Here is a 24,674-nt window from a genome sequence, read left to right as displayed (position 1 = left end):
CCCATCCTCCACTGCCCTCCCAGGCCACAGCAGAGAGCTGGACTGGAAGAGGAGCAACCGGGACTAGAATTCAGCAGCCATATGGGATGCCGGTGCCGCAGGTGGAGGATTAACCAAGTGAGCCATGCCGCTGGCGAAATTTGTATACTTTAAATAAAAGGTTTCTAGGTTAAAAAAATCTGCCTTCAATTCCCTCATCTTGTTTAATGTATAAGTCCCAAATTATTGTACCATAAACTCTGTCCAATCATAATGAAACTTCATAGTGAAAAAAAAAAATCGGCCGGCGCTGTGGCTTAACAGGCTAATCTTCCGCCTTGCGGCGCCGGCACACCGGGTTCTAGTCCCAGTTGGGGTGCCGGATGCTATCCCAGTTGCCCCTCTTCCAGGCCAGCTCTCTGCTATGGCCCGGGAAGGCAGTGGAGGATGGCCCAAGTCCTTGGGCCCTGCACCCGCATGGGAGACCAGGAGAAGCACCTGACTCCTGGCTTCGGATCAGCGAGATGCGCCGTCTGCAGCGGCCATTAGAGGGTGAACCACCGGCAAAGGAAGACCTTTCTCTCTGTCTCTCTCTCACTGTCCACTCTGCCTGTCAAAAAAAAAAAAATTACCCTTGAGCTCTGCTATGAGAAACTAAAAAGTAGTATTCTCCTTTAAAGCAGTAAGAAAATCGGCTTTATTTAACGAACAGGATATTCCGGTGGTCTTTTGTGGCACCTGACAATTGCAGTTAACAGAGTTCACAATCCACAAAGGTCACGAAAGGGTACCTTTCCTATGTATCAACATGCAAAGCAAATCTAGAGCAGTTGGGATCCTCTGTTTTATCCTCCAGAGATTCACTGGCTGCATCAACAGATTAAACTAGGGAGGAAGAATAAAAAATACCTGAAGGAGGAGATCATATCAAACATGGTAGGAACTGTAGAAGTCCCTTCTGTCCTCATGTGTGATGGACGTCAGTTATCTATACAGACATCAGTGGAAACCTGTGAGTCAAGCCCTCAGCATGGCTCTGTAGCACGCTGTGTATACCCCTCTCACAGCACCTAGGCAGTGTGCTCATATTATATTTACCTGTTTACAGGGTATCTTTTCCAGTAAGCTGAATTTCCTGAGTACAAATCCAAACTTACACACAACTGAATCTCCGTGAGTTCTACATTACCAGACAAATGGGTGGGCTCACTACTCCCACTGATGTCAGAAAGGGACTTCTACAGTTCCTACCATATTTGATATGATCTCTTCCTTTAGGTATTTTTTTTTCCTTCCTCCCTGGTTGGATTAAATTTAAGAATAAAGTAGGTGGACTGATGGATGGGTCAGAAGGAATTTTAAACTTTGAAATCTTGCAAGTCACAAGGACCTCAGTAGCTTAACAGAACTGCAGGTTGGGAAATGCAACGTGGGGAAGGGTCACGGGACGGCAATGAGGTCATAGAACAGTGAGGCAGAGGTTGGCATTAACAGTAACACCTGCCGGCAACACAGATAAAGGGCGGAGCTAGGGATAGGGGTCTTCAGTCTTTAGGGGGTGTGTGTGGGGGAGGGGGGACAGGTGTTTGGTGCCAGGCCCCACTTTGGAGTTGCCTTCCCACAGGAACCAGATACTGCCTAAGGGGCCAGGAACCACTAAGGACATAAGGTGTCCTGTGTCCCCTGCCCTCTAGGGAGTCACCTCCCTAAAACCCACGCTGCCCTGGACATTATGTGACGTGAGGAGGTGACTTGCACTCCTGAAACAAGGCTACAGACTGAGTGCACGAACAGAGTGACTGATTTCTGCACGACCAACGACCCTCTCAGGGTCTAACTCCTCCCCGACATCCCGCCTCAGAAGGGTTCCACTCCGCCCTCCCAGGAAAGCGCGACCGGAAGGGGCGGGATTTCCGCCCACACTCGGGGGCCTTAAGCCGCCATGGCTTCTCGTGGTGTTGTTGGCATTTTTATCCTCTTTGCTCTTCCCATCTTGTGTCTGGAGTTCCGGCGTGGGATCCCGGACCTAGGTAAGTGTGACCTCCCGTTGGTGCGCACAGCTGGATAGTTTTCTCAAGAGTGTTGCGCGGACTTGCCTTGCCGCCTCTCTTCCCGGTGGCTCTGACTACAATTCCCAGACTGCAACGCGGCTGCCCGCCTCTTCCGGAAGGCGGTTCCCTGCAGATCCGGCACGTTGGTGTTAGGGGGCCGGGAGCCAGCGCCGTAGTGACTGCCTAGACAGTATTTTCAAATCCTGGTTAGTGCTCAGGACAAAATTAAGAGGCTGATAGGATAAAGGCCTTCTGAGGAATTTGGACTTAGATTTACACGACAAAGGGAAGAGCTTTTGGGGGGGCAAGGGACCGGGAAGGGGAAAGGCAAAGAGTTGTGACATGATGAGGGCCAAGTGGCTGGACCGAGGAGAGTCAGGGGTAATTTCGTTTATTGGACACCTGTTTTAGGCCAGACACCCAGCGCTGTTGATTGTCTTATTTAATTTGCACTACAACCATGGGTAGGCATTGTTACAATCCGCATTTTACAGAGCTAGGGCAGTGAAGTGACTTCCCTAAAGGTTTATTTGTTTCAAGTTTATTCACTTATTTGAAAGGCAGAATGAGATACTCTGTTTTCCGATTCACTCCTCAAGTGCCCACAACAGCCAGGAATAGGCCATGCTGAAGCCAGGAACCAGGACCTCCATCCTGGTCTCTCAGGCTGGTGTCCTAGGCCCAAGCACTTGAGCCATCACCACGGCCTCTCAGGATGCCCGTTAGCGGGAAGTTGGATCAGAAGCAGAGGATGGACTGTGATATGGGACGTGGTCGTGCCAAACTGCGGTTTAACTCTCAGAGCGACGACTCCTGCCCCTTCCTGAGGTTTTAAAAGGCCACTTTGGATGAAGGATGGAGAATGACTTTTTCTTTCTTTTTTTTTTTTTTGACAGGCAGAGTTAGACAGTGAGAGAGAGAGAGACAGAGAGAAAGGTCTTCCTTTGCCGTTGGTTCACCCCCCAAATGGCTGCTACGGCCGGCACGCTGTGCTGATCCGAAGCCAGGAGCCAGGTGCCTCCTCCTGGTCTCCCATGTGGGTGCAGGCCCAAGCACCTGGGCCATCCTCCACTGCCTTCCCAGCCACAGCAGAGAGCTGGACTGAAAGAGGAGCAACCGGGACAGAATCCGGCGCCCCGACCAGGACTAGAACTCCGGGGTGCCAGCGCTGCAGGTGGAGGATTAGCCAAGTGAGCCACGGCGCCTGCCAGAGAATGATTTTTTTTTAAAAGATTTATTTATTTATTTGAAAGTCGGAGTTTCACAGAGAAATAAGGAGAGGCACAGAGAGAGAGAGAGAGAGAGAGAGAGAGAGAGGTCTTCCATCTGCTAGTTCACTGCTCAACTGGCTGCAACTGCCAGAGCTGGGCTGATCAGGAGCTAGGAGCTTCTTCCAGGTTTCCCACCTGGGTGCAGGGGCCCAAGCACTTGGGCCACCTTCTACTGCTTTCCCAGGCCATTGCAGAGAGCTGGATCAGAAGTGGAGCAGCCGGGACTCAAACCAGCGCCCATATGGGATGACAGTACAGCAGCGACTTCACCCGCCATGCCACAGCACCGTCCCCTGGAGAATGATATTGAGAGGAAGCTGTGTTTAATGGGAGCAGTGAGGCAAGGGAAGCTTTTGAAGTAGGCAGGTGGTAACAACGGCCTGGAGCAGGATGGTAACAAAGGATATGGAATGTGGACAGGTTTGGCTATTAATGAGCTAGAATCTGTAGACTTTGTTGTGATAACTCCTACACACAGTGCCACAGGGAAAGGGAAATCTGCAGATGTGGAACGGCAGGTGTTGAGTTTTTGGTATATTAGTCATCAGTTTACACGTCTGTCTCCCTCCTTAAACTCAGTTTTGAAGTTAGACACCAGGATGAAAGCGTAGTGTATCTGTTCTCTTCTCCCTCTGCCACAGGAAGTTGGGTGCCCAGAAATGTTGCTTGAAACGAGAAATTAGTAAAATGCTTTTATAAAATTTATGAAGGCCCTCCCGAAGCTTAATGGTTAGTCAAGCTATATTGAAATATAACAAGATCTGTGTCCAGGGGTTACCCAGAAATGTGAAATTCACACTCACCTGTCCCAGAATTCACCTGCTCCCTTGCTTTTCCAGCACCCACTCCTGCTCTGCTTTTCCAGAATCTGCTTTGCACTGTGTTTCAGTTACTAGTCAATGAGAGGATCCTTCCTGAAGCTTGTAGGAGATCTGCTCTCCCAGTCAGCCCTGACCCCAGGAAAACACGCCCCTCCAGGGCAGAGATCACATGGGATTTGTTTTGTATTCCAGGCACTTATCACAATGTCTGATTTTTATAAAACCAGGCCAAGAATTCTAGAAAAGGCAACTTGACGCCTGGCAGCATCTCCATTTAGTTCCTGAACTTTTCACTTAACCTTTCTTCTGGAACCTTCTGTTGTAAACTTGTGGTAGTTGGTAGTTTTCTTTGATTTCTTGATGGTGGGCTTCCAAGTATCTTCTTTTTTTTTTTTTTTTAATTTTATTTTTGACAGGCAGAGTGGATAGTGAGAGAGAGACAGAGAGAAAGGTCTTCCTTAGTTGGTTCACCCTCCAATGGCCACCGCGGCCGGCACGCTGCGGCTGGCGCACTGCCCTGATCCGAAGGCAGGAGCCAGGTGCTTCTCCTGGTCTCCCATGGGGTGCAGGGCCCAAGGACTTGGGCCATCCTCCACTGCCTTCCCGGGCCACAGCAGAGAGCTGGCCTGGAAGAGGGGCAACCAGGACAGAATCCGGCGCCCCAACCGGGACTAGAACCCGGTGTGCCTGGATTAGCCTGTTGAGCCATGGTGCCGGCCTAGTATCTTCTAACAGTGTTTAAGTCTATTTTACAAACCATGCCTCATAACACAACAGCTACTGGGTTGTATCTGGAACAGTACTTAGATACTAATATTCCTGGTGGGAGTTGCTAATTGGATTCCCAGGGGTAAAAATGGAACTCCTAGACCTCTTCCTTCACTTGCACTCTATTTTTAGATGTATAGTCCTGAAAAATGGTTCCTGTCTTTTTCTGCTGTGTAAAAGCCCTCATTACCAGTACATTTCATTTGTAATTAAGCCAAGGATGTTAAGGCTAGTTTCTTAAAGTTCTGTGCTTTTGAGATCTCTAATTTAGGTAACAAAAGGAAAAATCACCTTAATTTAAAAATTTTTACTTGAAAGGTATGCACACAAATCTAGTTCTCTTGTATGATCCCATGTGACACTTGCAGGTTGTTTGCTTGTGAGAACAGAAAGCAGTGCTGTGGAACATAAATCCTATGGCTCCATTGCTTCTTTACCTTCAAAAAGACCTTTTGCACATTATGCACACTATGAAAAAACTGCACGAATTTCAAACATTTTTAATGAAATAAGCTTTTCATTTCATTGTTTTCATTCCATTTTCTATGAACTGCTAAAAACAGATTTATTTGCTTGTTTATTTATTTGAAAGGCAGAGTGATAGAGAGAGGTCTTCCATATGCTGATATACTCCCCAAATGGTCAAACAGCTAGGGCTGGGCCAGGTGGAAGCCAGGAGCCAGGAACTCCATCCAAGTCTCCCATGTGGGTGGCAGGGTCTTAAGCACTTGGCCCCCCTCCACTGCTCTCTCAGGTGGACTAGCAGGAAGCTGGATTGGAAACAGAGCAGCCAGGATTCTAATGAGCACTCTGATAGGGGATGCAGGCGTCACAAAGTAGTATGCTAACCCACTGCACCATGTTGTTAGCCCCTCTGTGAACTTCTTGAGGTATCATACCAAAAATGTATATATTAAATTACTTTTGTGGGGCCAGTGTTGTGCCATAGCAGGTAAAGCCACTGCCTGCAATACCAGCATCCCATTTGGGCAGTGGTTTGAGTTCCAGCTGCTCCACTTCCCATCCAGCTCCCTGCTAGTGCTCCTGGGAAAGCAGTAGAGGATGGCCCAAGTTCTTGGTCCTCTACACCCATGAGGGAGACCTGGAAAAAGCTCCTGGCTTCAGTCTGGCCCAGCCCCAGCCATTGTGGCCATTTGGGGACTGAACCCATAAATGGAAGATCTCTCTCCCTCCCTCCCTCCTTCTCTAACTCTACCTTTCAAATAAATAATAAATATTTTTAAAAATTATTTCTGCCATGGCCAGAGATACCCTAGATTTAATTACATCTATAATGAACAACATGTGAATCAGTAGTTACTGCTATTGAGAGCTGGAGGAGCTGTGATGCAAGAAAAGAGGGGCCTGTGTTGTGGCCTGGCGGGTTAAGCTGCCTCCTGCGATGCCAGCATCCCATTTGGGTGGCAGTTTGTGTCCTGGCTGCTCCACTTCTGATCTAGCTCTCTGCTCATGGCCTGGGAAAAGCAGCAGAAGGTAGCCCAAGTGTTTGGGCCCCAACACCCATGTGGGAGAACGGGAAGAAGCTCCTGGCTCCTGGTTTCAGCCTGGCCTGGCCCTGGCTGTTGCAGCTACCTGCAGAGTGAACTAGCAGATAGAAGATCTCCCTCTCTCCCCCCTCCCCAACTCTGACTTGCAAATCAATAAATCTTAAAAAAAAAAAAAAAAAGAAAGTTGACAGCACCCATTTAAAAAATTATATAAAAAATCATATTGCTTCTCTAAACAACTTACTGTTGCTGTTTCTTTTTTAAGGTTGCATCTTTTCATTTTAAAAGAACTTTTAAATTCGTATGTGTAAGCGTTTATGACTTCTTTCATCTTTGGCTAATTAACAATCAGTGCAGATTCCATTTGTGTGATGCTTCCTTTCTGTCTGCCAAGTAACTTTTGAAAAATCACAAAACAAAAAAACTCCTGGAGAGAGAAGTCATATGCAATCCCGCTTTATGTCCCCTGCACCCTTCGCTGTTTAGCAAATTGTATCACACAAAGTAGGCGCTCATTACAGTTTTTGCTGACTTAATTTTCACTTTGGTGCTTAAAATAATGAGAGACCAACTACTGACTTTTTGCTTTTTCTCTAGACCAAGAGTAATTTTATTTGCAAATGAATGGAGAAATACGGAGAAGTAGAGAAGCTCACAGTTTGCATGTGTAGTTGTGACAAGTCAGGATGTGGGATTGCAGGGGGAATGACTGTTTTGGGTAGAATTCATATTTGACGGTGCTCTCACAGTCTGATTCCCAATTGTGTAGATCATTTGCCTTCCCTAGGCAGGAGGGGAATCTAGAACTTAGGCTTCATAGATAGCCATATTATTTGCAATGTAGCCTGACACTCTTATTATACTTACATTTTTAAGACTGAGGTGTTCATTCTAGAATTATTTTCTGAAAACTTGTTTTGGTAGTGACAGCCAGGATGAATTACAGTTCCCAAAGCAGAATACATGAAATAATCATGACAGTTAATAACTTCTTTTTAAAAAATATTTATTTTAGGGCCCGGCACTGTGGCTCACTTGGTTGATCCTTTGCCTGCAGCACCGGCGTCCCATATGGGCACCAGGTTCTAGTCCTGGTTGCTCCTCTTCCAGTCCAGCTCTCTGCTGTGGCCCAGGAAGGCAGTGGAGGATTGCCCAAGTGCTTGGGCCCTGCACCTGCATGGGAGACCAGGAGGAAGCACCTGGCTCCTGGCTTCGGATCGGCGCAGTGCACGGGCCATAGCGGCCATTTGGGGGGGTGAACCAATGGAAGGAAGACCCCTTTCTCTCTGTCTCTCTCTCTCTCTCTCTGTAACTCTACCTGTCAAACAAATAAATAAAAAATCTTTAAAAATATATTTATTTTATTTATTTGAGAGGCACAGTTTTGGGGAGGGGGAGACAGAGAAAGAGAGCTTCTGTCTGCTGGTTCACTCCTCAGATAGCCACAACCGCCAGGGTGAGCCAGGCTAAAGCCGGGAGCTTCCTCCGGGTCTCCCACATTGGGTGCAGGAGCCCAAGCACTTGTCATCTTCTGCTGCTTTCACAGGTTCATTAGCAGGGAGCAGTATTGAAAGTGGAGCAGCTGGGACTCAAACTGGCATACGTATGGGATGCTGGCATTGCAGGTGGCAGCTCATACCTTCTATTACTTTTCTAGTAGAATTAACCTTTTAATGTGTTTTATTGTTAGTAGTAGTAGTATCAACAAAAAGTGTTTTGAATTTTAACTTTACTTAATTTTTTTAAGGACTTAAAGATCTCTTTTTGCTGTGTGGCCGGATTTTCTTAGCACTTGCTGTTCTTACTTTAATTATTTCTGTGACTACCTCATGGCTGAACTCATTTAAGTCTTCCCAAGTTTATCTGAAAGGTAAGCTGATTATTTATGCTATTCTTTTATATTTTTCTACTCAACTTTCTTTCCTTTATTCTATAACTTTGCCTCGTAAAACTATTTTACCATTAACTTGTGATGTTTAATTTTAAGGAGGAGTAATCGTTACAACTGTAGTCATGATTGTTTATTTTTATTACTTGAGAGGCAGAGAGAGAGAGCGAGCCAGCTCCCAGCCACTGGTTAACTCCCGAAATGCTCACAATCACTGGAGCTGTGCCAGTGCCAAAGCCAGGAGCCAAGAACTCAATCCAAGTTTCCTGTGTCTTGAAAAAAAGTATATTCTTGGATTCAGAGTTTAGAAGTGTCTTAAGACCACAGAGCCTGATCTGTCTAATAGCAAGTTAGTGGCTTCCAATTTTTTGCTGGGCTTCATTGCCCTAACCTTTGTTTTGTAATTTGAGGAAATACAAAAATGTACTGCCAAAGAGCTAAAGTTATCAGCAGAAGTGAATGTTGCTGTCGAAGTTCAAAGGGTTGATGTGTTTTCTTAAGGATGGGTCATTCCAAAGGGAATGGTTTCTGGTTTGTTGTTACTGTATGTGAGCCATTTTGTGCATATTGCAGTACTACAAAATCCATTCTTTAAATGATGTTTGAAGGATGGAGCCAGTTACGTAAATGATATTTATTATACCAAGATATTGGATTGATATTTATTATACCAAGAGTAAAACCAGGTCCATACAACAGCAGAAATCCTTTCTGTTGATGTCCATTGGGTCACAGCCTAGTATTGTGTCAGTCAGTCTGGGAGCTGCTAAGTACATCCCACCTTTGGGGAATAGGCATGTTGCCTTTATTGTCCTGTCTAGAGATTTGGGATAGCTCCCCTCATGCCTGCAGTGTAGCATTCCACACTTCTTGCACAGCAGTGGGCTTCCATGTTGTGCCTTGGAGCTGCTGTAGCCCTGTCAGGCCCATAAAGGAAAACTCACCAGCACCTTGTGAAGCCTCCTTATTAGCAAAATTGTTACTTACTTACAACATATGTCAGAGGATTCTAGTTTCAGAACAGAGGTTTTGCAATAGATTTCACTTGCATGTTTTGTTGTCTCAACTGTCTGCATGAATCTTATTTGCATTACTTGAAAAAATAATCTCTTTTTTGATGGTTTCTTGTCTTCCCCAAAATGTTAAAATGTAGGCTATTTTCAGAGAACATTCCTTTTGACTTACTGATATTTGGGAATTAAAATACACTTTCATGTGTTTTCATGTCTTAGAAGAAGAAGAAGAGAATGAGAAAAGGCAAAGACTCGTGAGGAAGAAACAACAAGAGGCCCAGGGTGAGAAGGTAAAGCGTGATTTTTAGAGTGAATGTAGGGAGCGAATTCAGAGATTCCTGGGCATTAAAACTGCGGTCTGAGGCTTTCTGTGTTGGCGCTGAAATTACGTAAACTTAGGACTGCAGTAACATCCAGGTGACATAAAATGGACCATTTGAGAGTCCACAGGTCAGTGGCATTAGCACACACACACTCTTACACAGTTATCACCACTATCCAGTTCCAAAACATTTTTTGTCTCTCCTGAAAGAAAATCCCTTATCCATTGAATGGTCACTCCCCACTCACCCTTCCGTCCATCCTGTGGCAGTCACCGATCTGCTTTCTGTTGGCATGGATTTACCTCGTCTGGATATTTCCTTTACATGGGATTGTACAAGCACGACCATTTGTCGAAGTCCAACTTCTTTGACTTAGCTCAGTGTTTTCCAGGTTCATCCATGCTGTAGCCTGTATCAGTGCTTCATGGCTGAATAATAGTCTGTTGTATGGATATACCACAATTTGTCTATCTGTTCAGTTGTTGACAGATATTTCAGTTGTATCTACCTTTTGGTTACTTCGAATAATCAAACCAAATGTCTATTACGAATGGCCCAAAATAGCTCTGAACGTTTGTGTGCAAGTATTAAGTACCTGTTTTTTGTTGTTGTTTTTTTTTTTAAGATTTATTTTATTTGAAAGATAGAGTTATAGAGAGAGGTAGAGACAGAGAGAGATCTTCCATCCACTGGTTCACTTCCCAGATGGCCACAATGGCTGGAGCTGCACCCATCCGAAGCCAGGAGCCAGGAGTTTCTTCTAGGTCTCCCACGTGGGTGCAGGGGCCCGAGGACTTGGACCATCTTCTGTTGCTTTCCCAGGCCATAGCAGAGAGCTGGATCAGAAGAGGAGCAGCCAGGACTAGAACCAGCGCCCATATGGGATGCTGGTGCTTTAGGCCAGGGCTTTAACCCACTGCGCCAAGAGCCTGTTTTTTATTTGAATTATTTCATTATTGGAGAGACAGAGAGGAGAGCTCCCATCCACTGGCTTACTCCCCAGATGCCTGCAGTGGTTGGCACTGAGTGGAACTGAAAGCAGAAACTCAAGCCAGGTTTCCCACATGGGTGACAAGGAACCATTGCCTGCTGCCTCTGGGATCAGGAACCAGGGTCCCAGTCACTTCAGTATGGGATGCCACCTCCCACACATGTCCTAACCAGTAGGCGCAAGTGCCACCCTCTGAGTACCTGTTTCTAGTTCTTTAGCTATCCGTGGAATTGATGAGTCATGATAATTCTGTGGTTAACTTTTTGAGGAACTGCCAAAATGATTTCCACACTGTTGTGTACCATTTCACACCCTTAACTATTTTATGTTAAACATTTGTTTTATTTGTTTGAAAACCAGAGTGACGTGGGAGGGTGCAAGACACAAGAGAGAGATTTATATCTTCCATCTGCTGGTTCCCTCCCCAAGTGGTTGCAACACCTGGGGTAGGCCAGGCATGGCCAGGAGCCAGGAACTCCACGTGGGTCTCCTGTGTGGGTGGCAGGGACGCAAGTCCTTGGGCCATCTTCCCAGGAGCATAGCAGAGAACCAGATTAGAAGCAGAGCAGCTGGGACTTGACCTGGTGTTCTCATGTGGGATGCCGGCATCACAAACGTCAACTAAACCAGCTGCCCTGCAGTGCCGGCCCCACCATTTTACATTCCCAGTAGCAATTTTCAGGGGTCCCAGTTTCTCTCCCCCATGGTAGTCTTGGTTCCTTTTTATTTTTATTGTTCAATATTTATTTGTTTGATACACACAGTTACAGAGAGAGAAGGAGAGAGAGAGAGATCTTCCATCTGCTGACTCACTCTCAGATGGCTGCTGGGGCTGGTGCTAGTGCTGAGCCGGGCTGGAGCCAGGGGCTTGGAACTTCATCCGGGTCTTCCACGTGGGTGGTGGGGGCCCAAGGACTTGGATCATCCTCTGCTGCTTTCCCAGGTACATTAGCAGCAAGCTGGATGGGAAGTGGAGCAGTGGGGACTGGAACCTGCACTCATATGGGATGGTGGTGTTGCAGGCAGCAGCTTCTCCCACTGCACCACTACGCTGACTCTCCTTTTTTTTTTTTTTTTTAATAGATTTATTTATTTATTTGAAAGGCCGAGTTACAGAGAGGCAGAGGCAGAGAGAGAGAGAGACAGAGAGACAGAGGTCTTCCATCCGCTGGTTCACTCCCCAGATGGTCGCAATGGCCGTAGCTTTGCTAATCCGAAGCCAGGAGCCAGGACCCGGGAGCTTCTTCCAGGTCTCCCACATGGGTGCAGGGGCCCTTTACCTTTTCCCCAGGCAATAGCAGAGAGCTGGATTGGAAGTGGAGCAGCTGGGTCTCGAACCAGTGCCCGTATGGGATGCTGGCACTGCAGGAGGTAGCCTTACCTGCTATGCCATGGTGTCAGCCCCAGCTCCCCCTTCTTTCTTTAAGATACCCATTGTAGTGTGTAGTGCATGTGAAATGGTATCTCATGGTTTTGACTTGCATTTCTTCTCTCTCTCTCTCTCTTTCTTTCTTTCTCTTTCTCTTTCTCTCTTTCTTTTGCTTTCTCTCTTTCTTTCTTTCTTTCTTTTCAAGATTTATTTGAAAGAATTACATAGAGAGAGAAGAAGAGACAGAGAGAGAGGTCTTCCATTTGTTGGTTCACTCCCCAGTTGGCCACAACGGCTGGAGCCAGGAGCTTCCTCTGGGTCTTCCCACTTGGGTGCAGGGGCCCAAGGATTTGGGCCGACTTCCACTGCTTTCCCAGGCCATAGCAGAGAGCTGGATCGGAAGTGGAGCAGCCAGGACTTGAACCAGCGCCCATATGGGATGCTGGCAGTGCAGGTGGCGGCTTTTCCTGCTATGCCACAGTGCCAGCCCTGGCTTGCATTTCTCTAATGACTAATGATGTTAAGTATCTTTTCATATGCTTATTTGCTGTTTATGTATCTTTTTGGTGAAATATCTATTCTTTTGCTCATTTTTAAATTGTATTGTTTTGGAGCTAATGTTAACTAGGTTTTTGTAGGTGGTTTTTATCATTTGGGCAAATTCTTTTCTCTTTATAATTTTTTTTTTTTTTTTTTTGACAGAGTGGATAGTGAGAGAGAGAGACAGAGAGAAAGGTCTTCCTTTGCCGTTGGTTCACCCTCCAATGGCCGCCGCGGTTGGCGCGCTGCGGCCGGCGCACTGCGCTGATCTGATGGCAGGAGCCAGGTGCTTCTCCTGGTCTCCCATGGGGTGCAGGGCCCAAGCACTTGGGCCATCCTCCACTGCACTCCCTGGCCACAGCAGAAAGCTGGCCTGGAAGAGGGGCAAGCAGGACAGAATCCGGTGCCCTGACCGGGACTAGAACCCGGTGTGCCGGCGCTGCAAGGCGGAGGATTAGCCTATTGAGCCGTGGCGCCGGCCTATAATTTTTTTTAAGGTTTATTTATTTATTTGAAAGGTAGAGTTACAGAGAGGCAGAAGCAGAGAGAGAGAGGTCTTCCATCCACTGGTTCACTCCCTAAATGGCCACCAGTGGCCAGAGCTGGGCTGATCTCTAGCCAGGAGCTTCTTCCAGGACTTCCACAAGGGTGTAGGAGCCTGAGCACTTGGGCCATCTTGTACTGCTTTCCCAGGCCACAGCAGAGAGCTGGATTGGAAGAGGAGCAACTGGGACTTGAACCAGTGCCCACTTGGGGTCCTGGCATTTCAGGCGGTGGCTTTACTCACTACAACGCCACAGTGCTGGCCCCCTCTTTGTAGTTAAGTGTTTTTATCATAAAGGGGGTTATGGGATTTTTTTTTTTTTTTTTTTTTGACAGGCAGAGTGGACAGTGAGAGAGAGAGACAGAGAGAAAGGTCTTCCTTTTTCCATTGGTTCACCCTCCAATGGCCCCTGCGGCCGGTGTGCTGCAGCTGGCGCACCGCGCTGATCCAAATCCAGGAGCCAGGTGCTTCTCCTGGTCTCCCATGTGGGTGCAGGGCACAAGCACTTGGGCCATCCTGCACTGCCTTCCCGGGCCACAGCAGAGAGATGGCCTGGAAGAGGGGCAACCGGGACAGAATCCGGCGCCCCGACCGGGACTAGAACCCGGTGTGCCGGCGCCTCAGGCGGACGATTAGCCTAGTGAGCCGTGGCGCCGGCTGGGTTATGGGATTTTGTCAGATTTTTTTGATCATGTTTTTTTTTCCCCCCTTCCTTTTTTTTTTTTTTAGATTTATTTATTTTAAGATTTTATTTATTTATTTGAGAGGTAGAGTTACAGACAGTGAGAGGGAGAGACAGAGAGAAAGGTCTTCCTTCTGTTGGTTCACTCCCCAGGTGGCCACAACGGTCGGAACTGCACCAGTCTAAAGCTAGGAGCCAGGTGTTTCTTCCCGGTCTCCCACATGGGTGCAGAGGCCCAAGGACTTGGGCCATCTTCTACTGCTTTCCCAGCCCATAGCAGAGAGCTAATTCTAATTTTAAAACAAATCTTTTTTCCTTTTTTAAGTAAAATCAGAAGTCTATGGTTCTTTTCACTCCAAGAATATTTTCTGCTTTAACATTATTGGACTGTACATCTAGCATTCTTCCCAACAAGTTCATGCTTTCTAGGATCCACCAGCTAGAGAAGGCAGTCATGCTTTGAACAAACTGCTCAGACTTTAAACTTTTCTATGTTGGGGCCATGTCAGGTGCATCTCTATATCCATGGTTCCTAGTATTACAGTGAAAACACAGAGAATGCATTTAGAGGGGTATAGAGGGTTATGCTTCCACCTACAGTGCTGGCATCCCATTTGGATGTCAGTTCAAGTCCTAGCTGCTCCACTTAGGATCCAGCTCCCTGCTATAGTGCCTGGGAAAGCAGCAGAGGATGGCCCAAATACTTGGGCCCCTGTACACACAGACTCAGATGAAACTCCTGACTCCTGACTTTCATCTGGCCCAGCTCTGGCCGTTATGGCCATTTGGGGAGTGAACCAGCAATTGAAAGACCTCTCTCTCTGTTTCCCTCTCTCTGTAACTGCCTTTCAAAATCTTAAAGACAAACAAACAAAACATCATTTGTGCCAATGTGGATAGACCTGAAGGACATGTTAAGTGAAATATGACACAGAAGACAAAAACTGCATTTTCTCTTATATGTGGGAGCTAAGAACATAAGTTGATCTAAATGTAGAGTAGTGAGTCCTGGATGCTGGGAAGGGTAGGGATTGGCTGTGGTCAGGGAGGTTGGATAACAGATTCCAAACACAGTGTGATGAGAGGAACAAGTCCTAGTGTTCCACTGCACAGTGGGCAGGGGTACCATGGTCCACAATAACCCGTTGTATATTCTAGGAAGAAACAGAAGAGGGAAGGCTCTAGGTGGACATAAAGTAGAGAAAAGGAGATGGACTGGGGAGTGAACCAGCGGATGGAAGATCTCTCTCTTTCTCTGCCTCTGCCTCTCTGTAACTCTGCCTTTCAAATACATAAATAAATACATCTTTAAAAAAAAAGAAAATGGAACCATTAATTACCCTGATTTGATCAGTACATATTGTATTCATTTATTGAAAAAGCATAGTGTACTTCATAAATATGTACAGCTGTTAAGTGCCAATCAAAAAATGTTTTAAAATGTGTAAGGAGTTGACATGCTAACTTGATTATTCTACAATGTGTACATTGAATTATTACACAGTATCTCATAAATACAATTAAAATAATAAAATACAAAATGCACTTAAAGAATATAAAAGCACTCATACACACAAGCACATTGCCATACAAGCATTAAGTATAAAACATTCGGTTTTGTTTGTATTACGTACAAAATCGATTTTTAGAAAGTGATGCAGAATTGGAAGAAGCTACATTTCTGGCAAAATTGAATCAGTGTAAAAATTTCTTGAATGGTTCTTATTTACAGTCTTATAGGGAGTATAAATTTGTAGAAACATTAATGCATATATTAACACCTAATTTTTTTTTTTTTAAACAGGCTAGCAGATACATGGAGAATGTTTTAAAGCCTCAACAAGAAATGAAGTTGAAAAAACTGGAAGAGCGTTTTTATCAAATGACAGGGGAAACCTGGAAGTTAAGCAGTGGACATAAACTTGGGGTTAGAAAATATTCTCATTGTATATTTTGAATTCTGTCACTAAAAATCACTGTTTTCTCTGTGGGGTAGTATTAATCTTTCCTTAGGTGACATCTCCAAGGTTTAAACTCACATTCTATTCATTATGTTTGGCGGTTTTTATTTGTTTGCTTGTTTGTTTTAGATTATGTATATATTTGAAAGGCAGAGTGACAGAGAGGGAGAGACAGAGCATTGCCATCTGCTGTTTCACTGCCCAACAGCAAGGAGTGGGCAAGGCCAATGCCAAGAACCTGAAACTGCTTCTGGGTCTCTCTCATGGGCAGCCCAAGTCCTTGGGCCATCATCCGATGCCTTCCTGGACGCATTAGCAGGAAGCTGGAGTAGAAGCAGGGTAGTAGTTGAACTGAACTCTGATGTAGGATGTAAGTATCCAAAGTGGCAGCTTAAGCTGCCGAGCTGTGATTCCCACCCCATTTGGCTGTTACTTGAGAGTACAATTAGCCTTTGGCTGTTTTTTTCCTTTAGTATTGTGTATGAAGTTTTTAATTTCCTAATAGCAGTTCATAATTTAAGTTTTCTTACAGAGTTAGGATATTCATAAAGACATGAAGTCTTAGAGTAACTCAGTACAGATTTGGGCCATTCCTGTGCCAAAGATGTTCCTGAATTTTTTATGTTTCCTTTCTCTCTCTCTATATATATATATATGTACATATATATATGTGTGTGTGTATATACATATATATGTATATATGTACATATATATGTACATATATGTGTGTATGTGTATATATATACACATATATATGTATATATAAAGTTTTTTTTATTTATTCGAGAGAGTTACAGACAGTGAGAGGGAGAGACAGAGAGAAAGGTCTTCCTTCCGTTGGTTCACTCCCCAAATAGCTACAACAGCCAGAGCTGCACTGATCCAAAGCCAGGAGCCAGGAGCTTTTCCCAGGCCATAGCAGAGAGCTGGATTGGAAGAGGAGCAGCCGGGACTAGAACCAGTGCCCATATGGGATGCCGGCGCCGCAGGCGGAGGATTAACCTACTGCGCCATGGCGCTGGCCCCTCTATTTATATTTTATCTTTTACCACCTTGTAAAGAAAATGATCCAGTAAAGGTAAACAGGATTTTTATAGTGAACCATATCAATTTTTTTTAAAGATTTTATTTATTTATTTACGAAGTAGACTTACAGAGAGCGAGGAAGAGACAGAGAAATGTCTTCCGTCCGCTGGTTCACTCCCCAGATGTCTGCAATGGCTGGAGCTTGCTGATCCAAAGCCAGGAGCCAGGAGCTTCTTCCAGGTCTCCCTCATGGGTGCTGGATCGGAAGAGAAGCAACAGGTGCCCATATAGGATGCAAGCACCATAGACAGAGAGGCCTAGCCTAATATGCCACAGTGCTGGCCTCTAACCATATCAGTTTTTACCATATTCATTCATAGTGGAAAAATGTCATAAAACAATCAAGAGTAGATCATATCAGCACAGTGAACCAACGGCAAAGGAAGACCTTTCTCTCTGTCTCTCTCTCACTGTCCACTCTGCCTGTCCAAAAAAAAAAAAAAAAAAGTAGATCATAAAGTTAGCATGAAAGATAGGCAACATTTTAAGTTGTGATTTCTCTTCTTTTTATAGACTTTTAAAAATTTACTTAGTTTTGTTGAAGAGGTGGAGAGACAGGGAGAGGGAGAATAAAGAGAAACTGCCCGTCTCCTGGTTCAGTCCCCAATAGCCTACAGTAGTGCCTACAATAGGCAGGGCTGAGCCAGGTGGAAGCCAGAAGCCAGGAACTTTAATTCGGTTCTCCCACATGGGTGATAGCAACCCAAGTACTCACCTAAGTATCACTGCTGCCAGCAGAGTGTGCGTTCACAGGAAGCTGGGAGAGGGAACAGAGCCAAGACTCCAACACTGGCATCCTGTTACGGGATGTGGGTATCCCAAGTGCCCGCTTACCCACGGGGCTGAACACCTGCTCCGTGGTTTCGCTTCAGAGTTGAGTTTGTCTTCTGTTCCATTGTGGGGTTGACAGACATTGGTGGGTTTATTGTTTTTTCCAGCGTGGCAAGTCTCTTTCAAAAATAGTCATTAGCCTGTTGCTGTTAGGCTAGGTCTTCAAGGGTGCTACTAGTTTCTATTTTTAACTCGATTAATGGGCACAACAAAATGTCAGGGAGACAGAGTAGGCTGTTGATGTCCTTCTGACTTAAGGCCATTAGGACTGTTAAAGAACATGAAGATAGGGGCACCTGCAGTGCCGGCATCCCATATGGCCGCCAGTTCAAGTCCTGGCTGCTCCACTTCTGATCCAGCTCCCTGCTCATGTACGTGGGAAAGCAGTGGAAGATGACCCCAGTACTTGAACCCCTGCACCCATGTGGGAGACCCGGTAGAAACTCTCTCTGTGTGTAACTCTGACTTTCAAATAAATAAGTAATTTTTTAAAAAGATTTATTTTGTTTATTTGAAAGAGTTACAGAGAGAGGTAGAGAGAAAGAGAAGTCCTCCATCTGTTAGTTCACTCCCCAGATGGCCCCAACAGCTGGAGCTGTGCCGATCCAAAGCCAGGAGCCAGGAGCTTCTCCAGGTCTCCCACGTGGGTGCAGGGCCCCAAGCATTTGGGCCTTCTTCTACTGCTTTCCCAGGCCATAGCAGAGAAAGAGCTGTATCTGAAGTGGAGTAGCCAGGACTTGAACTGGCGCTTCAGGCAAGGGCTTTAACCCACTGTACCACAGTAATGGCCCCAATGAATAAAAAAGAAAAAAAAAAAAAAAAAAAGGAAAGTGAATGTTTGAAACCTAAAATGTGTTTCTGTGTAACACACTCCTGAGTCCAGCCGTAGGTTTTTACATAGGTGTCCTGTGTTCCTGGTCTCTGAAGCCATCGCCCCGTGCACCCCCTTGCTTCCTTTGCTGACAGGAGGAAAGATGTCATTCGGGCTTTTTCCCTTTCCGTCCTGCTGAGGGACCGGGGGTTAGTCACAGAGGGAAGGGCCTTTTCCAGCCTTGCCTGTGAGCTGGAGGCCCAGCGCTGGGTGAGGGTGGTTTCTGGACGACAGGAAGCCTGCAGTTTTCTTGTCAAGGAGGTAATGCTTTAATTGCCTGGGTCTAATGATGGCTTGTTTAGACTCCTGTTTTCTACTGAAATGCCTTCAGGATAAAAGAGCCATTGTCAGTAGGATGAAAGGGACTGAGACCATCTGTTCAGAAATTGTCTGTTTCTGACCAGGGCGATGAAGATTCGGTGCCTGAAGATGCAAATCCGACGTCTGTGGAAACCTCTAGCCGAGATGCAGCAAGGAGACGCAAGCCTCCAAGGGAAGCTCTGCCACCTGCCGTCCAGCCCGTGCAGAAGGAGGTTCGTTGCTTAATCCCTGCTCCGTGAACTGTAGCCGTGCACAGTGGGAGTACTGTCTTGTGGCAGGCAGAATGGGTGAAGGGGGCAGCTGGCTTTTAATCCTGGGGACGCAACCTCACCACCGTCCAAAGTGATCAGCTGCACTGAGGGTGAGGTGTAAGATTTTCGTTTTCATGTTAATGTTCAATAGGAATAGGGTGTCTGATAGCAATGTAGAGGAAAGCTATAGCGATAAATGATAGCAATTCAGAAAATCATTTTTACTGAGGAAATAATATTACGTAGAAACGGAAAATACAGTGTTTACTAAGGGAGCCATTCCTGTTAGGTAGCTTAACCTGTTATTAAGCTGTGTTTCGTGAGAGGCTAATTCCTACAATTAGCGTGAGTGTGTAATTTTCCTCACTGACCCTTTGCGGCCAGCCATCAACCACTTTGGAATAGTGCCCAGGTTTATTAGTCCTGTGCTGCTTTCACATCTTTAATCCCTGAGTTGATTTTAATTTGCAGTTGGCAAAGGTTGGGGCAGAGAGATCTGTTTTTCTGACTCTTGGAGAGATCTGGGGGCTGCCTCGTCCCTGAAGGTAGTGTGCATTACCTTGCCCTTCAAGGTGGAGATTTCCTGGGGCTGTAGCAGAGTGTGAGAGGGCAAATGAGGTTATTGGACTGTTAACATTTCACACACCTGTCGTCAGCTCCATGGAGTCATTAAACTTGCTTTGCTTTTTGTTGGTAACATTATCCCCTGCTGATGGGAAATTTTGTTTGATATTCACATGTGGGTTTTATTTATTTACTTGAGAGGTGGAGTTATAGGCAGAGAGGGAGAGAGAGAGAAAGGTCTTCCATCTGCTGGTTCACTCCCTAGATGGGCCACAATGGCCAGAGCTGAGCTGATCCAAAGCCAGGAGCCAGGAGCTGCTTCTGGGTTTCCCATGTGGGTGCAGGGACCCAAGCACTTGGGCCGTCTTCCACCCCCTTCACAGGGGCATTAGCAGGGAGCTAGATCAGAAACAGAGTAATTGGAACTTAAACTGTCACTATGATATGTTATGTTGATGTTGCAAGTGGTGGCTTAACCCGCTATGCCACAGCTGTGGCCCCAACAGTGGTTTTAGTGAGAGAAAATGATCTGAACTTCTGGTTTCTAATAGATTAACAGAGAGAGGGAAATGTGAATAAAAAGACAAAAGCAAGCAAAGTGAATGGTTGCTACCCAGTCCCCTAGGAGCACCAATGAAGAGAAATACTGTATTCCTATTAAGGTGTGTGTGTGTGTGTGTGTATGAACTTAAATACTTTGAGGGTCTTATTAAAACTTAATTCATGTTAACATTTATCTGTTTCTTTAAAACAGTAATTTATATGTGGATACTTTAAGTTCATGGAAAATGCATGCTATTAAAAAATGATGGATTTCGCGCCGGCGCCGCGGCTCACTAGGCTAATCCTCCGCCTTGCGGCGCCGGCACACCGGGTTCTAGTCCCGGTCGGGGCACCGGATTCTGTCCCGGTTGCCCCTCTTCCAGGCCAGCTCTCTGCTGTGGCCAGGGAGTGCAGTGGAGGATGGCCCAAGTGCTTGGGCCCTGCATCCCATGGGAGACCAGGAGAAGCACCTGGCTCCTGCCATCGGATCAGCGCGGTGCGCGGGTCGCAGCGCGCCTGCCGCGGCGGCCATTGGAGGGTGAACCAACGGCAAAGGAAGACCTTTCTCTCTGTCTCTCTCTCTCTCTCTCACTGTCCACTCTGCCTGTCAAAAATAAAAAAAAAAAAATGATGGATTTAAAAAAATTTTTGATCACGACAAATTTATCTTTTTTAAAGTAAATTATTTACTTATTTATTTATTTGAGAGGCAGAGAGAGACACAGATAGGAGAGAGCTTGCATCCCCTGGTTCGCTCCTCAAATGCCTACAGTGAAATCTGTGGCATAGCAGTTAAGTCTCCACTTGGGACACCCACATCCCACATGGCCAATCCGGCATCTTGCCAGTGAACACTCTGGGAGGCAGCAGGTGGTGCTTACCTGGGTCCTTGCCAATTACGTGGGAACCTGGATGGAGTTCCCAGTTCCTGGCTTCAGCCTGGTCCAGCCATGCCTGTTGCAGACATTTGGGAAGTGAACCAGTGGATGAAAGATCTGTCTCTATTTCTGTCTTTCAAATGAAAATTTAAATATATATATATATATATTTTATATATATATAAAAGTTCATAATGGCCTTGAGGCCAAAACTGGGAGCTAGTAACCCCATCTAGGTCTCCTACATATGAGGCAGGAACCCAATTAGTTGACCCATCACCTGCTGCCTTCTAGGGTGCGCATTAGCACGATGCTAGGACAGGGAGTCAGGTTGTTGTGGAAGCCAGGGACTCCAGTAGGAGACTCAGGCATTCTTTTTTCTTTCTTTTTTTTTTTTTTTAATACTTATTTATTTGAAAGGCAGTGTTACTGAGGGAGAGGGAGCAATAGCCGGGGCTGGGCCAGATTGAAACCAGGAACCTGGAACTTCCTCTGGGTCTCCTACATGGGCCCAAGCACTTGGGCTATCTTCCACTGCTTTCCCAGGTGCATTAGTGGGGAGCTGGATCAGAATTAGAGCAGCCAGGACTTGAATCAATATTATTTGGGATGCTGGTGTGCAGGCAATGGGTTTAAGCCACTGTGCCACACCACCAGTCTAGGCATTCTAACCAGGGTCTTGACTGCTAGGCTAAATGCCCTAACTTTATCTTTTTATTCCATTTTCCACAAACTTGAAGCATTCTCATATACTTTCTTTGGATATCGTAAAATCAAAAAATTTTAATTGTGTAGCTGCCATCTTAAATTTTATTTTCATGAATTATTGTTAATACAAAGTTGCTTACCCAATAATGTTTATTAATTGAGCTCCTATTTTCATTATAAACTCTTTTTAAAAAAATATTTATTTATTTATTTATTATTCGAAAGGCAGACATGCATAGAGGTGGGGGAGGAGAGAGAGAGATTCAATCTTATATCCACTGGTTCACTCCCCAAATGGCCATAATGGTCCAGGCTGGGCCAGGCCAAAGTCAGGAGCCTGGAACTCCATCCAGGTGTCCCACGTGAGCGGCAGGGACCTATGTACTTGGGCCATCTTCCCCTGCTTTCTCAGGCACATAAGCCAGGAGTTGGATTGGAAGTGGAGCAGCTGGGACTTGAACCAAGCACCCATATAGGGTGCTGGCATTGGAAGCGGTGGCCTAACCTGATGTGCCATACACCAACCCCATTGTAAACACTTTACAAATATATTGAAATAAAAGGTTACATTAAGCTTAGCTGTGTCTAAACTCTATACTGAAAGGAATTCTTTTCATTGAGCAGTCATCCTTGGTGACATTCCTCTCACCAGTGTTTGTTTTTCTTTAGGTTGTTGATCTGCCTGAAGAGCCTTCCCCAACAGCTAGAGAAGTAAGCTCATTTCTTTCTTTGAGAGTTTAAATGTGTCTTCTGTCTTCTTGTTTAACGTCAAGTATGTCTTATCTAAACTCAGGTGAAGAAAGAGTGGCAGTGCTCACGGGGTTGCACTGTAGGTGGGTCTTGTCCTGAATGTTGGTGTCACATCCCTTCAGCCCTTGGCTGAGTCTTGCTTTGGATGCCTGCTGCCTGCTGTCTTTTTTTTTTTTTTTTTTTTTTAAGATTTTATTTATTTATTTGAGAGACAGAGTTACAGACAGAGAGAGAGAGAGGTTTTCCATCTGCTGGTTCACTCCCCAGATGGCTGCAATGGCTGGAGCTGAGCCAATCTAAAGCCAGGAGCCAGGAGCTTCTTCCAGGTCTCCCACGTGGGTGCAGAGGCCCAAGGTCTTGGACCATCTTCTACTGCCTTTCCAGGCCATAGCAGAGAGCTGGATAGGAAATAGAGCAGCCAGGACTCAAACCAGTGTCCATGTGAGATGCCGGTGCCGCAGGCAGCACAGTGCTGGCCCCAGCCTGCTGTCTTTTAGAGCCACCTCACTCATTGATTGCCTCAGGTCAAGGTAAGATACATGTGGGCTTTTCCAGACCTTCTGGTCAGCAAACGAGGTACTTACTTCAACAAAGTGAAAATCGGAAGATGACTCCAAATTGAATCGCAGTGAAGGCTGCACGTGGTCTTGTGGATGTTGTAATTTGAGGACGGCTTGCTGTTGGGGGCCTTGGGGTCAGCTCGTCCCCACTGTGTCCTGAGCTGCTTCCTCCCCGCTGCTTTGTCACAGTCTGTGCTGCCCTCCTGTTCCCGACCACTGAGGTCACACACCTCTGACGGGTGGAGAGCACACGCCTTATCAGCCAGGAAGGCATCTGGGCGATGGTCAGGAGTGACCACCTGGCCTTCACTTTCCCGGGGCTCTCTGCTACTGCGCTGGTCAACACAGAACCATTTTTGCATCAGCCATGAAAGCAATTGGGAGGGTCTTATTTTTCTTGTTTCCTTTTTCTTTTTTAGCCTAAAAATTTTATTTATCTTTATTTATTTGAAAGACAGAGACAGACAGACATCTTCCATGTGCTGGTTCACTCCCCAAGTGCTCCAATAGCCGGGGCTGGGCCAGGCCAAAGCCAGAAGTTTGAACTCAATCTTGGTCTCCCACGTAGGTGGCAGGTGCCCAAGTCCTTGAGGCATTACCTGCTGCCTCCCAGAATGCTAGAATCAGAAGGGGAGATGAGACTTGAACCCAGAAACTCTGATATGGGAAGCAGGCATCCCATCCAGTAGCTTAACCAGTCTTCCAAATGCCTGCCCCGGAAGGGCCTCATTTTTGTGAACACATTCATAAAACTTGAGATGAGTACTTTGGATAGCTGAGGAAAACCTGCAAGTCACACAGAGATAGAGACAGTGCACGTGTACAGTGCCGACTCCTGACCCGTGGGAGAAAAACAGCTTTTTTAAAGACTCCTGATTCCCTGTCCGTGTCCTGTCCCGATCCTCACTTCTCGTCAGGCCCTAGGTTGGTATCCACCACAGCCATTGTGTGACACAGGAGTAATTACGTCTAGCTTAGGCCCGGCAGGAAGAGACTATTATGAATGAACCCTGGCTTTGCAGCATGTGAGGGGATTCCTGCAGAAGCACAGCTCGGGACCGAGGTTTGTGGATCGCGGACATCAGGGCGCCAGTGAAGCCCTGAGAGCTGCGCCTGTCTGTGATGATGGGAGACGGCTGTATGTTCCTGCTGAGGCTTGGGTCTGTGACCCTCATGGGCTGAGAAGCAGGTGCAGAGGCTGGCGCCGTCACCGGCGGGCGGCGCTGCTCTCCTTGTGTGACTGATCAGCGCTGCATTTTGCTGCCTGGCCACGTTCTCCCTGTATTTGGCAGATGGCATTCTGTGTTACACTCTTTACGGAAATGTGACAGCAGTGGCATTCTGGAGCTAGAGCAGACTTCAAAACAGTCCCATTCCATCTCAGCTGAGGCTGACGCCACAGGAGACGGAGGGTCCAGTACCTGCTGCCGGGGCCAGGATTAGAGCCAGGGGTCCCGCCTCTCCCTGGTACTCTCCTCTCAGTACTTTATAAGCAGTCCTGGTTCCATTTGCTTCTCTCTTCTCTGCTTATTGCTTCTGTCTGCTTCGTTTTTGGTTAATAATGTCAATAGAATTATAGTAAATAATTATTACCAGAAAAAT

At 46.2% G+C, this 24,674-nt stretch overlaps 1 protein-coding gene across 2 annotated transcripts in view; it reads left to right on the top strand.

The window, feature by feature from the left end:
• Positions 1-1,888: 1,888 nt before the first annotated feature.
• UBXN8 (UBX domain protein 8) overlaps positions 1,889-24,674 on the top strand; it is a 31,711-nt gene continuing 8,925 nt past the window's right edge. The window contains exons 1-6 of one of the 2 annotated variants that reach the window (XM_062212989.1): positions 1,889-2,009; positions 8,146-8,268; positions 9,519-9,589; positions 15,553-15,675; positions 18,902-19,030; positions 22,432-22,473. In XM_062212989.1, the coding sequence (XP_062068973.1) occupies positions 1,922-2,009; positions 8,146-8,268; positions 9,519-9,589; positions 15,553-15,675; positions 18,902-19,030; positions 22,432-22,473 (576 nt within the window). In that variant the 5' untranslated portion in view covers positions 1,889-1,921. The remainder of the gene's footprint in view (positions 2,010-8,145; positions 8,269-9,518; positions 9,590-15,552; positions 15,676-18,901; positions 19,031-22,431; positions 22,474-24,674) is intronic. The other variant, XM_062212990.1, reaches the window with a different exon arrangement.

Source organism: Lepus europaeus, chromosome 16 (assembly GCF_033115175.1).
Source record: "Lepus europaeus isolate LE1 chromosome 16, mLepTim1.pri, whole genome shotgun sequence".
In the NCBI taxonomy this organism is placed as follows: Eukaryota; Metazoa; Chordata; class Mammalia; order Lagomorpha; family Leporidae; genus Lepus; species Lepus europaeus.
The sequence above is the reverse complement of the archived record's forward strand: the minus strand, read 5'-3'. Positions and strand labels throughout refer to the sequence as shown.